General features: G+C 40.4%; 1 protein-coding gene across 1 annotated transcript in view; it reads right to left on the reverse strand.

Annotated features, from left to right (window-relative positions):
• The window catches only part of chd5 (chromodomain helicase DNA binding protein 5), a 38289-nt gene that overhangs the window by 3016 nt on the left and 18016 nt on the right, over positions 1-17257 (reverse strand). Inside the window, exons 11-39 of the mRNA XM_035662799.1 lie at positions 17029-17240; positions 16317-16448; positions 15857-15965; positions 15472-15663; positions 15068-15268; positions 14762-14899; positions 14409-14530; positions 14017-14190; positions 13478-13619; positions 13163-13294; positions 12807-12924; positions 12566-12690; positions 12130-12376; positions 11704-11906; positions 10771-10945; positions 9132-9218; positions 8866-8954; positions 7965-8098; positions 6414-6558; positions 5117-5276; positions 4912-4991; positions 4501-4696; positions 4324-4413; positions 4054-4200; positions 3248-3356; positions 2895-3027; positions 2539-2734; positions 1278-1441; positions 280-406 (exon numbers count right to left, since the gene is read on the reverse strand). Of these exons, the coding sequence (XP_035518692.1) occupies positions 280-406; positions 1278-1441; positions 2539-2734; positions 2895-3027; positions 3248-3356; positions 4054-4200; positions 4324-4413; positions 4501-4696; positions 4912-4991; positions 5117-5276; positions 6414-6558; positions 7965-8098; positions 8866-8954; positions 9132-9218; positions 10771-10945; positions 11704-11906; positions 12130-12376; positions 12566-12690; positions 12807-12924; positions 13163-13294; positions 13478-13619; positions 14017-14190; positions 14409-14530; positions 14762-14899; positions 15068-15268; positions 15472-15663; positions 15857-15965; positions 16317-16448; positions 17029-17240 (4279 nt within the window). The remainder of the gene's footprint in view (positions 1-279; positions 407-1277; positions 1442-2538; positions 2735-2894; positions 3028-3247; positions 3357-4053; positions 4201-4323; positions 4414-4500; positions 4697-4911; positions 4992-5116; positions 5277-6413; positions 6559-7964; positions 8099-8865; positions 8955-9131; positions 9219-10770; positions 10946-11703; positions 11907-12129; positions 12377-12565; positions 12691-12806; positions 12925-13162; positions 13295-13477; positions 13620-14016; positions 14191-14408; positions 14531-14761; positions 14900-15067; positions 15269-15471; positions 15664-15856; positions 15966-16316; positions 16449-17028; positions 17241-17257) is intronic.

Consider the following 17257-nt stretch of genomic DNA (forward strand, 5'->3'; position numbering starts at 1 on the left):
GCCAAAATAAAAAATATGATGAGGTACTTACACAGAAATAGGGAGATTTTGGTATTTCTGGGGGAACTGTTTAAAAGGGTGCTGCGTTCCAGATCTTACACAACATATGTCAAATTCAATGTAGGTCTTATTATGTGATAAATAAATTATACAATTGTTATAATATAAATGGTAAAGTGGTATCCTTCACAGTAACTTTGAGTTGGATGAACAACCTCCGGTCCCACCTGTTTTACGTCACCTGTGATGCAACATCCTACTTTATATGTTGGTCCTTACCGCTGACGTAGGGTCCCAGAGGCATCTGACTGTAGTTGACCATGGGCTGTCCACCTGGTCCTCTAAATCCTCCGCCAAAGCTGCTGCTGTACATCTGGGAGCAGCCAAACCCACCCTGACTAAAAGGCTGCGAAACAAACATAAGAGAGGCATTATCCTGCTTGTTACAACCACACCTTTTTGATAGGATAATAACGAGTGTGTCTATGATTACAGGGACACAGCATGCATTCATTCTTCCATCCAACATTTAGCACATTTCAGTAGCTCTGTCAGAGAAAAGTGAGCAAATAAGAAAAAAAAAACAAAGGAGAGAAAGTCAGATTGCCGACTGTTTCCCTGGTTACGACAAGAGTTGGCATAGCAACCAAAAAAGCACAGTTTGACTGCATGACCAATCTCACTGCTTGACTGAAATGATCTGTTGTATAACAGAGAATAAAACACATACTTTCAACTGTGGTGAACAGGTGCAGGAGAGATGAAAGTAATGAAACAATACAGCCTTTGTTCAATCCTTTGGGACTCAAATGTGGAGCTCAACGGTGAAAGTAAACAACTTAAGGGATATTCTTTTTTTTTTCCATTACACCTGGGGAAACTCTTCCATGGGGGATAGGGATAGTCTCCACAGGTTTTTGTAGGAATAATGCAGTAGCTGAGTCGTGACTACAGACTGCTTTAAAGATTCTGGGCCACAGCCTTTTATCTTTTTAATTTACTCAGCTCTTCTGCACATTTTAGTGAGCCTTGTTTCCTCGCACTATTGAGCCACGAGCCACCACTGCAGAGTAATAACAAGCCAATTCCGACCATTAAGGAAAGGAATCGTAATTCTTAATTATCCATCTTAAAAGAAATGAGTTCAGTTGAACTTTAACTTGTTTTATCAAGGAAATCAAACAGAAGTCTTGACTTTGCTAGCAAAGAATTAATTACTTGTTAAGAGAGTTTTCTGAAGCCATCCTGACCTTTTTGATGATCGCGTCCCATCTCACCTGCTGTGGCGGAGGCTCGCTTCCTCGGCTGGTGAGGCGGCTCAGGATGCTCCTCTCGGACATCTGCAGACGGGCCGACACCGGCGGGATCCTGGAGAGCATGTTGGGCAGTCGTGTCACATCTGCTTTCATGTCACTAAGAAGTTCCTCCAGCTGGTTCAGCACTGTAAGAGTAAGACAACACACACACACAGACACCATTTTAGAAAAAGGGGATTAAATTGTGTCAACACTAATGTAATGCCTGCCCCTGTATAATTTAGGGAGGAAAGATCAATGAGACAAAACGCAGAGCAGTGCATGAAAAGGTTTTTAAAACCTCACACTTGATTCAAAAAGAATGCAAGTAGTCTAAAATCATTCAGAAACAGAAACATTTCTAATAATTGTGTGACCCAGGGCCTGAAATCAACAATTACCAGGAACTAAATACCATAAAATGTTTCACTGACAGATAAATCAATTAGAGTCACGAACGGCAACATTTCTTGAACGCTAACATTTTAACAACTTTTACACAGCCTTTGGTCTTGGCCTTTTCCCAAACTTCCATCCTACTAATCACTGTAAGCGCGTTGTGACGGTGAGACAAATTAACAGAAAATGAAGCCACTGCCTCAAAAAGGATTTGCCTGTTAGATGCTCTACACAAAGCAGTGGTGTGAAGACATCTTTATGCACGTCCTTTCGAACTCCATTTACTGTCTGGACGGATGGATAAACCTGTTTCCAATTAAAATAATCTTGTTTTTTAGGAATTTCTACAAATAAGTGTCTGCATATTGAAACAATATTTTTTTTTCAGGCGGTCAACTGTAAATTATTGTGCTATACGATTTTTCCCTTATTTTAATACAATAATACTTTTTCATCAATCAGTTAAAAAAAAATGACTTGATATGATGGATGACTTGCAGTGTTTTACATTACCTAAAAATCCATCTTATTCCAATGGAGCAGCATATGAAAGGATGCCAAAAGAAAGAATATGACCAGGTACTCAATAAACATGTTTTATGAACACAGTAGTAGTGAAATTTTGATAATCCTGCTGTTTTTTATGGGATTTAAACTTGCCTTTTTAGCAAATGTTTTTATGAACAACATGATTTTACACACAACACAGAATAAACGACCCGTGGGTTGACAAATGTCAAAAAAAATTATGTCAGTAATTATTCCCTGTAAAGGTAATCTGTGCGGCATTAGCAGAAATTCTGCCAATCACATCTGCTGCTATTTTTTAAACTGGACCACGGACCTTTGTGCAGCACGGCATTGGCAGGCTTGTTCCCGGCCAGGGACTCTTTGGACAGGTGCTGGTGAGACTCTGCCAGACATTCCACTTCAGTGAAGCGAGTGTTGAGAGCCATGGCCGGGTGACTCGGGTCCTGGGTCATATTCAGGTAAGCTGCCCTCCTCAACTGCTCCTCAATCACCAGAGCCTGCTCCAACAACTACAGAGAGCCAGGGAGGGAAAGAAAAAGAGAGTGACAGGCAGAGGGAGATGCAATTTTAGAGACAGTGTGTTTTAATTTTTCAGACATAACAAATCCTTTAATCCTTGAATTATTTCAGCTTTAGGTAGTTGTTTTTAATTAGGAAGACTCCGATTGCCTTAAAGCGGCGAGCCAGGAACTTGTTCTTCATCTCCAGATAGTTGCCCTTATGCATCTCAGTCTTGAAGGGTTCATTCAGAATAGCATAGCGTGGGTCATTCTGAATGTCTTGCCAGCGAGCATAGCCATGTCTGAGATAGAGTCCTGGTCAAGGAAAACAAATGAGGGCACAGAACCTTATAAAATTCTTCAAATAAAAATCAAGGGTATGTTTGTGAAAGACGTAGCTTTATATGGCTCCTCGCAGTTTGTAAATATCAGTTGTTTCGACTGCAACCCCCCCCGGTCATAAGTAATTACATTACTTTTCCAGATGCCAAGCTTCTCCTTCCTACATCTGGGAAAGGATACGTTACGATGCCAGCCAACAGCCAGTAGTCATGGCGACGGTGCCAGATATCATGCATCTTTCCAGAAGACAGCGCCGCTCGCTCTTCAGTTTGCCAGAGGGTGTGCAACTCTGACGAGGGAAGTGTGTACACAGACAGTTTTTACCAAAATAGAAAGTAATAATCAAGATCACATTTATAACATAAACAAGTTCATAAAGCAATTTCATTGTGGCGCATGAAATAAAAAAACAGCCTGTAGTGAAAAAGATACGCAAACATTCAACATTCAGACATTAGTTAGTTCGACGGTGTCCTCTTTGCATTTTAATTCATTTGGACAGTGTACAAGCATCCCTTTACTAGACATTATTAGTGTCACTTTTTCTACTGAAGTTGAATTACAGCGTCTCAGTGAGCTAATGACATTAAGACTGTTTTATTTAAATGTAGGGCTTCCCGCTGTGACACAGAAAATATGCCCATTTCATAATGTCCTGTCAGTTTCATTATTCACTGTGTATTCATTTGTCTCTAACACCACAACAGTCTTGTCTAACTAATGAAAACATATATATAAATATTATAATGTGCATTTAGAATTGGGTTGCATAGGAAAACTGTCTGACACTTCCCTGCTCTCCTATGAGGGAACTATTTTTAATAAATTCAACATTTTTGAATACAGATTACTCACTTTAGAAAATAATATATAGTTTCTACTTCTCATTCCTCCCTCACTTACACAGTGTATTGCCATAAATCACACTTTGGCCTTCTTTGGTCAATGCCTGGCTCATTTAGGCTCAAAGTCAGATTTATTCTTACCTGTAAAACCTCCATCAGCGATATTAAACATGAACTTGGCTTTGAATCCATTTTTGTCCTCCTTCCTGCTCTCATCGATCTCATCCAAAGTATCTTTGTCGCCATTCAATCGACCCTCTAATGCATCCTCACTCTTCATATCCTCTGCTACAGTAACATAAATGACACAGACAATTTCTTCAAATAAATAGCTATATAATGGACTCCAAAACAAACACAGTTATTTGACCATTTGCACCTGTTTAATTCAAGGATATATAGCATGTATACCTGGCTTGTTTTCCTTGTCTTCAGTTTTTGCCAGAGGAGAATCAGTATCTCCTTTTTCTGAGGACTTCTCTGTTTCTTTGCAGGGATCCACTGTGGGTAACAAAGAAGGGCTCAATTAAATAAAGTACAACCTTGCAGAAAAATAAAATTTGCAGCACACAGATCATACACACTCACTTTTAGGTGAGGTTTGACTGGATGACAGCTCGGTCTGTTTCAAAGCAGACTCTTTTGGGTTGGCAGATGGCTCTGTCTTTGTAGAGGGTGACTCGGTTGTATCCCTCTCATCTCCTGTTTTCTCCTCTGTGCTGGCCTTGCTCTCTTCACTGTCAGCTGCCTTCTCAGGTACAGATGCTGGATCTGCACTGGAAGCCTGCCGAGGGAAAAACAGACAGGGTAAGACGAGGAGAGAGAGGAAAGTTGGTAGAGGGCAGAGAAACGAGTTAAAAGGTGTCTAAGTTTGACAGAAGTGTTTGAGGATGACAAGATGAGTGTGGTTAAAGTGTGATGAACCATGAGATGATGGACAAGACAATAAAGGAGAACAGAAATGAAAGTGATGGATAGTGTAAGAAAAAAAGGACTCACTTCCTGCTCTGACAGTTTCTTGCTATCTTGCTCTGTGGTCTCCTTGTCCTCAGCAGTACCCAAGAGAGAATCCGTCTTCTCTACGATCCAGAAAACAACAACTTATTTTTCATTTTTTTATCAAAAAACTTATTTTCTAAGCATGAACTTTACCTTACAGTCTGGTAAGAATAAAACATGACCAGCACAGACACTTTGTTCTAACCTTGTGGGACAGGAGTGCCAGGCTGTGTAGCGACAGGGCTGGCTGGCACAGGGGTGTTGGGATCAGAAGATAAACTCTCAGTCAGCTTCTTCAGCTCCATGCCGATGGGAATCAGATCTGGAGAACTCAGCTTTCCATTTACATGCTCAAACTCTTGCACCTACAAAAAAGAGATTCGTTCAACTGCAACAAAATGAAAATCCTACCCTTTCATGCTGTCTTACTCTCCTCGAATAAGGGATTAGGAAGGGCTCTGTTGTAAAGAACATGTGGAGTACTGAACCAGTAGTTTTATGTGTCTGTATTCCGTTGCACTAACTCTTCTTAAATTCAAACTTAGCCTAGTTATATGTACAGAAAATATGAATTAAAAACTATTTAAGTCTAAAAAAAACTGTAAGAGATGTTCTGTATTAGATTAAGCTAAACAGTAGCTAATTTCCAGTTACACCCAAACACATAAGTTCAAAATACAATAAATACTAAAGTCTTTGTGGAGATTTACACATCACTAAATCAATATGGATTGCACTACACTAACTAGTCTTTATATAGATAGCGTAGCTAACTGAACCAAATGGCAAAGCTAATGTTAGCTTACTAATATGGCAGACAGATCCGATATAACATCCAAATGTCGTTAAATAATGATGTAAACTGGGAAGATTTTAAATTACATTTAACCAATAACACTATTAGACCTATACTTCAAATTACAAAACATTCTGCCAATAGTATTTAGACTTAACTTAAGTTAGTGTAACTGGACTTTCCCCTTCATTCTAAATGAATACAAGCAAAGCAGTTAAAACACATTTCTCTGTATTTATCCTACATTTACAAAAAATAATCATTTAGCCCCCTAAAACTGTATTTTTGGGGAAATATTCTATAACTGGTGATGCTACAGTGACTTCCTGTTTACATAATTGAGTGCTTTTGATTGGACTGCACTACAAACGTTTCCTAGCAACCAATTTACCAACTTCAAAAGTCAAAAAGCTAAGATATTACTGTTTTTAATGGTGCAACCAGATTGAGTAGCTAAATCACTAGTTTGAAACCAGCTAGAAATCAATAAGAACTTTGGAAGGACTTTACTACTATTAATCCAGAAGCCGAAGCCAAGAATTCATCTACATTTTGTTTCTATGATGTCTAAAACAGGGGCATACACAAGGACTACTTTTTCCTCTTTCCTACATTTGCCTCTGCCAGAAGAGTTTGACCTACTTTCTCTAATCCAGCAGAGGACTTGGTATTCAGTTAAAGATGTCTTTGGTTGAATAACCAGTACCTTTTTCCTGACAAGGGACATGACTCCGATCCTGGTAAGAACATGCTGACGAGACAGTCCCTCACGCGGGACTCCATCAGCAAAGGTCTCTGCTCCATCTGCCCCCGGCTCACATAGATGTCTCATGAACAGAGACACGTAGGCCCTGATGGGAAAAAAAACACTTTACAGTACATGTGATGAAAGTGATTCCTCTGAGGTTACCAGCAATAACGCCATATTTTAACAGCACATTTTAAATGGCACTAGTAGCAGAAGCACTTGTACTATTAGTAGCTGTATTTCTTTTGGTTTTGTGTCTGTGTTACAGGAAGATGTATCTTGATGGTGTCGTAATCCTATGAACTGTAATAAAAACTAACAAACTAGTAGCAGAGGCAGCAGTACTGGACTACTGTACAATAGTCAGGGTTGGGACAATACAACTACTAATCACAAGTTATAAAATGTAGTCAGTAACCTGAAGAAATCTGAGTGTGTGAGTGTATTTTTAAATAAAAACATGCTTTTCATTGAGCAAATTCAGGCAGTGGCCTATAGACCATATTCACAGTTAGAAGGCAGAACTTGCATTGTACTGTGATGGTGTTTCCCTTTCTGCTGTAAAGAAAAAATAATGGAAATAAAGGCGACATTTCCACCCAGTGTAAGCATTTTTTTCACTAGAGGGCATGATAATGAATTAGCAACTGTAAGATTTGCTATGGTTTCACTTGAGACCTGAGTGAAGTGTTGTACACTGAGCATGTGCATGGCTGCATATCGTCCTTTATTTTAATGTATTTTAAAATTGTAATTCTGCTAATTATTCCAATTTTAACTAAATGTAATTGTAATCTGACTTTTTTCTGTAACTGTTATGGATTACTGCTACCCTTTTTTGGTATCCGAATAACATAACTCTGTTACCTGTAATCCATTACTCCCCAAGTGGGCATGGTAGTAAGTCATAATAGCAAAGATAATAACAGGAATATAGTGTTAAGAATAATGGTAGTAGTAAGAGTAGACAATGGTGATGTAGTAGAACCATAATAGTAATAATAACATTAATAATGGTAGTGATAGTAATAGTAACCCTTTAATACAGTTAATAAGTATATAAGTAATACCAGTACTTGTATATTACTAGTATTTGCCCAACAGTAACATTAGCCCTAAAAGTAATGATAAGATCAATGGCAGTAGTAATCGCAGTAGAAGTGATAGCTGTAATTTGAGTGCAAGTGCTTTACTTTAGAAATAACAAACACAACTTGGGGCTACTTGCATTCTGAATATATATTTATATAATATTTGGCTTTGGTGCATTCTGAAGAGAAGTAACCCTGAAATTGGCGAGAGCAACCTTTACAAACTTGATATGAGTGTTTTGGAACTTGGCCCTGGGCTAACCAATTAAATGTGAGGAGTGAAAAAAATAGCCCATAGCTGCCTCTTAACTTGATGGCGGGCAGCCCTTGACTAAACATTGAACTATGTGAAAAGAGAATTATAGGTAAATCAAATAACACCACTTATCGCAGTCTAAAAAAAATATGAGGGCATTACCTGAACTCACGCTCACTCTTGCCTCTCAGGTCTCTAACTAGCCAATGGGAGTTGAAAGCATCCTGAGGAGGCATGCCCCAGCGCATGATGGCATTGAGGAAGGCTTTCCTCTGGCGGGCGTTGAAACCCAGAACCTTGTCAAAGGAAAAAAAGCTTTAGATAGAAAATGTTGTAAACATAACTGAGAGAGAGGTTGGAAGGTGTAAAGTCAAAAAGTCAGAACTGAGCAACAGAAAAACAACACAAACTGTGCAGCTTGTACAGATTGAGTGTACAAGTATCTTACAGGTCTGGGGACCCCAAGGGGTCAGGGCATTCCAGTAGGTCCTCAAAAAAATAGGTCACTGTTGCTTCCCTTTCCCCTACCGAGCCGGGTCGTAACATAAACCAGATGGTTTTGGTAATGTGAAGTTGTTTATTATTTCCTTGACCCAAGTTAGCCCATTGAGAGAATGTGTAAGAAGACATTACTATTCACTATTCTGCTTATAGGTTCTACAGTACAGACAATTATGCAATAACTAAATCTTATGACGGTGATCCCTGAGACAACATCTTATCAAATACGGGTCCATGGTCTAAATTTGGGGGTCATTGACACCAAAAAGGTTGAGAGCCACTGCAGTACATAATGCTGCTTGCATATTGTAAATGTGATCGTTTATTGATCCTAATTGTCCCTGCTTGCTCCACAGTGTGTTGAGCTAGGGTACAGGATCAGCTGCAGGGCAGTGATGCTTGCTGACATGTTGGCCTTAAAGATACACTCTCTGAGTTTGTTATGGTGCCCAATGGAAGCCCTTTATTCCAAAGCCTCCTCCTACTCGTTGCTCAGAACAGAGTATACCTTCACTTTAGGATGCATATATCTTATGAAAGACCTACAGCCTGTAATTCATACCTCAATACTGCCCCCAACTCGCGCCAGTAAGGGTGGCAGAGGTTTGTCTTTCTCACTCTTCAGCTGCCGACGAGAATGTCTGCGTCCACCTACAAAACATTAAACCAAATGCGCTGTCAGAAGGACCTCCCTCCTGTGTCTTACCAGGGGTATGACATTGCCTTTATTAAGAATAATTTGTGAGAAGAAGTATCTCTATAAAGGATAATAATAAAAAGCACTATAATAGTTGTATGAAGGAAATGGTGTTTGTTTTTATGTGTTACCTTCAGGTCTCTCCTCAAAATCTTCGTCCTCGTCCTCGGACCCCACAGAGTACTCCGACTGATTGTCTGAAAGATCATCCTGCCACTCTGAGCCACACATCAAAGAGAAACAGTACATTGCATTCGCTTCTGTTGGTGGCCACCAGAGGGCGCCATGGCACTGCAGATTACTACAGACCACTACAGCTGGGCATGCACATATTGGTACCACTTCTGTCCTCTGGAAGTGAGGTGAGAGTTGACTACTCTGCCAGACAATCACTTAAAACTTAAGAGTGTACTCTAAGCTGTGGTGGGCTTTGAAATCTTTACACTCTCACAGTCAACTACTGTTGAACTGTGGCAGTCAGGACCTCAAAGCCACTCTTAAAAGTGCAACTACAGGATATATGTCACTGCAATAGACATAGAAACGGTTGAGCTATTAAGAAAAAGTGCTTGAGAAACCACTGAGAAGACTATATAAATGCATGAGACACAGGAGAGCTTTAGGCCAGCATAACACACTCAGATTTAATGGACGTTAACAGCTCTTGTTGAGACTTACAACCTTAGAGGATTTAATAAACATGGTGATTAATTTCTGTTCTTGCCTGAACTGATGTACACAAATTATTCTGTGTTAAGATAATGTCACCTTGTTAACTTACTAATGAAGCCAAGCACGTGAAGCTCAGGCTGCAGCTTAAGTAGCACTGTTCTGTTATTGATTTAGCTGATTGGGTTGTCAGCTAGATATCGAAGCTGATCACAATGTTTATGTTACAACAAGAGCTGTTGGTCGACACTAAAGCTAGCAAAGAAGGTGTTACACCGGTCTGTACAATTTTATATACTGTAATATATCAGCTGTTTTCTCATAATGTCACTCAGATTATCGCATAAATAAACTGGGCATTAATTATTTAGATCTGGTGCTATTTGGACACAGCAAATATGCTTTCATTACGGCAACAGATTGATGCTAAGATCTGAGTGACATCCTCAAAGCTTCAATACAAATTCGAAACTAAAAATATACCTGTGTAAAAGCTCAGAAAAACACCTTAAGCAGAACAAATAAAGTGTAAATCTTTAAGATAAGCAGTTTAGCAGTGACTGGTTAGATGATCTGTGTTTTCATAGCAGAAAACATCTCCCAGAATGCCATTCACAACAACATTTAGTATTGACTGATGGAGGCGTGCTGGAAAATCATTTGAAGAAGACAAGAAACAGATCCATTCATAAACCCCAAACAGGTCCCCATTGAGTGGTTTGTTTTAGAAAAATAATGCCTTCCTTCTTTCCTAGAAATATGCTTTTGGCTTGCCTGTCACCTGTCCACAAGCCAGCTGGTAAGCTGATGGCTGATAAGCGAAAAAGCTCATCTCCTCTCTCCCGTGTGCTCGTGTATATTTCTGCTCATGTTTAAATATGGCTAGGAATGCCAAATCCTGGCAACAACATTTAAAACTAAAAGTGGCAATAATAGAACATGGCTGCTGCTTGCAAGATGCAGCCAAGAAAAATCTGTATGATAATAAAAAAAGTTTGACACTTTGAGAAATGAGTCTTGGAAAAGGGATAAGGCAAAACGACAAACCCAGGAATGTGAGTCCTGATGGACGAGCGCCATGGGTCTGTCGACAGAGCCTACCTTGGTCCTCCTGGGTCGTATCATTGTAGTTGACCTGCTTTCGGATGCGTTTTCCTTTGCCAAGGTTGCGGGCCAGATCCTCCTGCTGTTGCTCATAGTGGTGGCGAAGGAGTTTTTCCCAGTAGTCTGGATCCACGTTCTCCTCCTGCTTGATGATCTCCCGCTCCACCTCCTCCTGCACACAGGCGCACACAAAGGCAAAGGGTTATATCTACTCTGATGTTTCAGAGTAAATATGAAGCAAGGTACTGTGTAAACCACTGTATATCTGTGGTCAAACAGTTGACCCTAAAGCTAAAATCAGGGGCTTACAGGATCATCCCAGAATTTCATATAAGGCATCATTACAGAAAGGCTATGGTCTTTATCAAACACAATTGTTTTACACCGGCACCATTAACAAGGCACCAAGTTATGAGGCTCGGGTTCCTGGTGGACCAATTGTGAATTGAAAATACCCTGTGAGTTTTTTTCATTATAAATAAACAGAGCTTTACAAGCAATTTGTGTATCCTCAAGGCCTTACAAACATGTTGAAAGCATTTTTAAAGATAAAAACGTTCAATGATGCCTTTTACAATGTCCTGGCCTTCTAAAGCCAGCAAAAAATGTGTGTCACATCACCGCTCTGCTTGTGGTGTATGTGTGTGTCCTCAAGCATGTGTTGAAATAAAACAAAAATAATACATCAAAACATTGTTTTTTAGCACCATGAGCAGATGAAACCACCACACTGTTAAAGTAAAAAGTAATGCTGAAAATATGTCATCTTGCTCTCAGTTAATGTTATGCAGCAGAATCTAACATATAGAGTCAAATAACCAGCTGATGAGCTCTGTAGTCCGCTTTTCAACCCACTGGTGGTCTCTTTTCCATTTGTGTGACCCCACTCATCCTGATTCATCAGGCGGAATAACATGGTTATATTCTCACCTCTCCGTCCTCTTCTTTCACCACATATTGAGCCACCTTAAAGGAGCTCAGGTACTCGTTCATGTTCTGAATCTCTGTGTCTTCAGTGGCATCCTGGCTGCGGTCCAACAGCTTCGAGATAGCATCATCGTCATAGTGAATTACATTACCCTCCTCACCATCTTTGTTGTCACCTGTTGACGAAAAGCGTTTCATGTTTTGACCTAAGAAAAAAAGGATTTAAACCACAATTAGACTGATTTACTAGCATTTCAGACTTTTGTCTCATGTTTCAGTGTCTGTTCTAAGTTTAGGAGTATGTTATGGCATAAAATGAGAAAGCTTTTTAAAGAAGAGGCTACCTGTACTGTGTTGTTTAAATATAATATAGTTATTTAAGGCTCAAATGGAAGTGAAAAGCTCAGTGTTTTTGGTACATAGACGTACCCATGGTTCGGGCTGCTTCCATTTCATCCTTAAAAAGCTCCTCAGTGCCAAACTTGAGGATGTCGTCCAATTCTTGTTTGGACATGGAGCCTGTTTTGGAGCCCAGGCCGGGCCTCACAACCAGGTGGGTCAGCATCATCTTCCTCTTCGCCACCTGAGTGATTCGCTCCTCCACTGAGCCCCGCGTCACAAAACGATAGATCATCACTTTCTTATTTTGGCCAATACGGTGGGCTCTGCTAAAAGCCTGGGAGAGGGTAAAAATGGGGCGAGAGGAAAAGGGACAGTTACAGGGGTTGACACAGAAATGAACAGCTGAAATGAGCAGTTTAAGGAGATTATCAAAGCATTCTAACAAGGCAGATAATATCAAAGATCTGCTGCTTTAAAGATACAACAAAAAGCATGCAAGTGTCCATGTGAAAAGCCTCAGTACTTGAATGTCATTGTGAGGATTCCAGTCAGAGTCGTAGATGATGACAGTGTCTGCACTCGCAAGGTTGATGCCAAGACCTCCAGCTCGTGTTGAAAGCAAGAAGCAGAACTGCTGAGCGCCAGGAGCTGTGACAAAAACCAAAGCAGAGATATGCTTGGCGTGTGAGAGTGAGTGAAAGCCATGTAGAAGGACACATGCATTAACACAAACACACAGATAGATTCTGGATTAACAAACTCACCATTGAAGCGGTCAATGGCCTCCTGCCTCAGGCCTCCAGTAATCCCTCCATCAATACGTTCATATTTGTAACCCTCGAACTCCAGAAAATCCTCAAGCAGATCCAACATCTTTGTCATCTGTAACAAACATGGTATTACAGGTTTATGTAGCTGGGATCAGTGGAAGTGGAACTGTTAAACCTAAGAAAAGTCTGCACTTTCACTTATGTTTGGAATATTAGCTGATTTACCACCTACAAATGACATTGGCATTAGAAACGCCAAAATATGTCTGGCTGGATTTTCATTGATCCACCGGTCAATGAGAGTTACAGTATGACTTCCAGCCCAAACACAATATTTATTTGACTGTTACCTGAGAGAAAATGAGAACTCTGTGTCCTTCATCTTTGAGTTTCTTCAGCATTTTCTGAAGCAGCGTCAGTTTTCCTGAGGACTTCACCAGTAGGTTGCCATCATACGAACCGTTGGGTAATACAGGAGCTTCCTGCAAAGACAAAAATCAAATACAGGCATCGACTGGAGAAATATATGTGGTAGTATGATTAGAGGCTTTAAGCTACATTACTATATTTCCATCACCCATGGTTCCATCTCCCCACTGACACTCTTCAATGCACTCATTATTGCACTCACTGAGATCAAATATTAACTAAAATTGCTGCCTTACCACAGCAGCCACGGGGAACAGGTAGGGATGGTTGCAGCACTTCTTCAGGTCCATCATAATGTTCAGCAGGGACACTTGGTTCCCTCCACCTTTGGAGTTCAGAGCCTCAAAGTTTCGCGTCAAAATAAACTTGTAATATTTCCTGCAGGTCAGAGGTCAGAAATCAGATTGAATCAGGAAATCAGAAGAACATTACAATCACTCACTTCCACTCTTAAAAAAAACATTCCATTTAATACTTCATAGCATGCTATGTTAATTAAATTATTTGCCAAAATGCTTTTCCAAATCAGGCCTATATCAAAGTAGCAAGTGTATGAGGAACATGTAATTGCTTACATGTAAAACCCACATAACTACAATTTTAATGGTTTTACTTTTGTACTTTACATTTGAAGTGTTGAGTAAGTCGCACAATTTTTGGGGCATTTATTGTCAGTTTTATATCCACTGTATCATTTTAAAAATCTTTGGTTTATAAGATGGAAAAGACAGCAGTATCAACTCCTACTAGTTCTTCCTTTAATCCCAGGGCTTACTTCTGCATGGGGCTGAGCTCCACTCTGACAATCAGCTCTGTCTTTGCAGGCATGTTCTTGAAGACATCGGCTTTCAGCCTTCTGAGCATATGAGGGCCGAGCAGGTCATGGAGTTTCTTGATCTGGTCCTCCTTGGAGATATCAGCAAACTCCTCCAGAAAGCCTTCCAGGTTACTGCACAGATCAGAAGTCACACAAAGAAGAATAAAATACTGAAATGAAGCTACGGTAAAGACAACTATGTGTGTTTAAATTAAACCATCCAAACAACACATCTATCTATCTATCAATCTAAGGAGGGACCTATTTGATGCACCAGCTAGCAGATACTGGTAAGACAAGAAGGATCAAAAGACAGGGGAATGATGAAATAGAAGAGAGGAAGGACTTACTTGAAGCGCTCTGGGGTGAGGAAGTTAAGCAAGTGGAACAGCTCTTCCAGGTTGTTCTGAAGAGGAGTCCCGGTGAGCAGCAGCTTGTAGTAGATCTTATACCCATTGAGAATTCTGAAAAACTGGACAAGGCACATCATATGAGATATGACCCACATGTGAAGTGGGTGTGTGAGTGTGAAGCTCCAGTCATACCCTCAAAATATTAGACATCAGTCTATTTATTGTATGCAGAAACATTTCCTACTCATATCTCTCTGTGTTCCTGCTCCTTTCCTGTTTTTTGTGTGCCTGATAATATCCATGCTGTTTATGGAACAGGCTGCTATCAGTGCCAGAAAATGCTGTTTTACCTTTGATTGGTTGTTCTTCAGTCTGTGGGCCTCGTCTACCACCAGGCAGGCCCATGTGATGGAGCCCAGAATGGCTTGATCTATGGTGATCAGCTCATAGGATGTCAGCAGCACGTGGAACTTGATAGGAGTGTCTTTCTGCAAGGGGGCGGAAGGAGGAACAGCAACAAAATGTATCTAAGTTGGACCATTTAAGATGCGGGATCCTATGGTAGAGAACAAATTAGTACTATATCTACTGCACTGTTTGCTATGGTATTCCATGTATGTATTATAGGTGATATGTAACATATGATTGTAAGGTACCTTCATGCGAAACACCTTGCGTCCTGATTTCACTGCACTGTCTTCAAAAGTGAACTCGTTCTCCCTGATGATTGCCCGGCTGTCTTTGTCTCCAGTGTATGTCACCACGTAGAAATCTGGAGCCCACATTTCAAATTCCCTCTCCCAGTTGATGATAGTGGAGAGGGGTGCACTCACCAGGAAAGGTCCCTTAGAGTGACCCTGAGGGAGAGGAGGAGGAGAAACTAAACAACTCTCACATCACAGGAAGAACACACTGTATACTACAGGTTTTATCATTTACATTTTATTCTATGTCTACATTAACATTTGTATCATCATAATGAATACATTGCCATCAAAGAACTACTATGTGATGCAATGTAATATGAGCATAGAAAAAGAGGACATTTTTCCACCTTTACCTCCTTATAGAGTGAGTAGAGAAACACTATTGTCTGCACCGTCTTTCCGAGGCCCATCTCATCAGCCAGGATGGTGTCTGTGCCCTGCGCCCAGGAGAACCTCAACCAGTTCAGGCCTTCCAGCTGGTATGGGTGCAGTGTTCCCCCAGTGGCGTTAATGTACCACGGCTGGTGCTCAAACTTGATGGTTGGCTGGTGATATGAGAATATAGTTGTATTTTACAGAGTAATTACATGAGCGTATCGTGCTAGATCATGATCTTTAGTGGTTTTACACCTACAGTAATACTAGATTTACTGTAGAAAGCTGCCAATGACAATCTTGTATTTCCAAAAAGAAACAACTAACTAACTAATTGTGCTGCATCTAAATATCCAAACTTACATCTATGATGGGAGCATCAGGAGGGACCTCCCTCTTTTGATGGTCCTCTTTGAGTCTCTTTCCTTTCCTCACCACCAGGGGGCGTTGGTCCTCCCCTAGTATTTGTTCCCTGGCAAATAATTGCAGCAACATGATGAGCAAAACAGTTCAAACAGGGGCATCACAGATAGAGGGCAGGGCAGAGGGGAAACAGCAGCATATGCTTTGTTTATTTTTGAGTGCAGAGACTCTTTCCAGCGATCCTCAGCGTAATTCCCACACTATTAACCACAGCTACCTTTCAAAATAAAAGCTATAACTCGTAAACAAAACCCCTCATGCACTGCCAACAACAATTAGGTGCTGGTAGGTTGCAGGACCATGCAGTAAAAAATCTGAATTAACCAGGTGGTTAACCAGAATAAACAAATTGTCCAGTGTGCTTATTTTGATTTTTAACTTGTAAATAGTGTAAACAAACCTGTGGTCCCAATAAGAAGCTTTATGACTGTCATATTCTGGGACGTCAAAGTCATCCACCTCCCAGGTGCACTGGTCATAGGGCAGGTCTCTCCACTTGATCAGGTAATGCACATCACCATCCTTATCATAACTGGGAAGAACAAACATAAACAAAACAGAGAGCTCAGGGCTTGTAGAAAGATTGTATAGCAATCAACAATAACCTTTTTTCTAAGGGCATATTCAAAATGAATTTGTTGACATTTGCTAACGGGATATGACTCATATTACATACAAAATCACATGAAAGTTTCTTATTGTCCTTCCTGCAATTGTAGCTGTAAAGGTATGGTTCTGAAACTCAGAGAGCAACTTTTAGCAACTCGTATAGTAAAAATTATGATTGTACTATGTACTGAATCTGCCTGAAATACATGTTTGGACATATGAGTTACAGACCTGGAAAGTCTGGAATCGTATGGGAAATAATTTACTAGTGTTGATCTTCTCTATGCCTTTTATGTGATTTTAAACACTCAGCAGCTCCTATATTCTGAAATATGCAGTGCGGGGAAAAAAAATCTCCATCAGCAAGTATGATGACAGCAAGCATAAACCAAACTAAGCACTAGCTCATTATCAACCAAATGTCTGGGTTCTAAAAAAAATGAAACAGTGTATGAGCCCTGATATAATAAGATATAAGAATGTGTGTAACTGTGAGCAGCCACCTGTGGTTGAGTATCCGGTGCATAACCATCCACTCTGGTTTAATGCCATAGCGGTAGAAGCGCTCCTCCATCACAGCATACTGGGGGTCTTTGCTCTTCCTCTTCTCGCTGTTGAGCTCCTCCTCTCCGGAGCCGTAGTCATACGGTGGAGGTTCGTCCATGTCATTCTTACGCTGGTAGTTCCGATACATGACGGTGTGATACAGCTCCAACTGCGCAACCAGAAGCA

The sequence above is a fragment of the Morone saxatilis genome, unplaced genomic scaffold (assembly GCF_004916995.1).
Source record: "Morone saxatilis isolate NCDOM2014 unplaced genomic scaffold, NCSU_SB_2.0 Contig18, whole genome shotgun sequence".
In the NCBI taxonomy this organism is placed as follows: Eukaryota; Metazoa; Chordata; class Actinopteri; family Moronidae; genus Morone; species Morone saxatilis.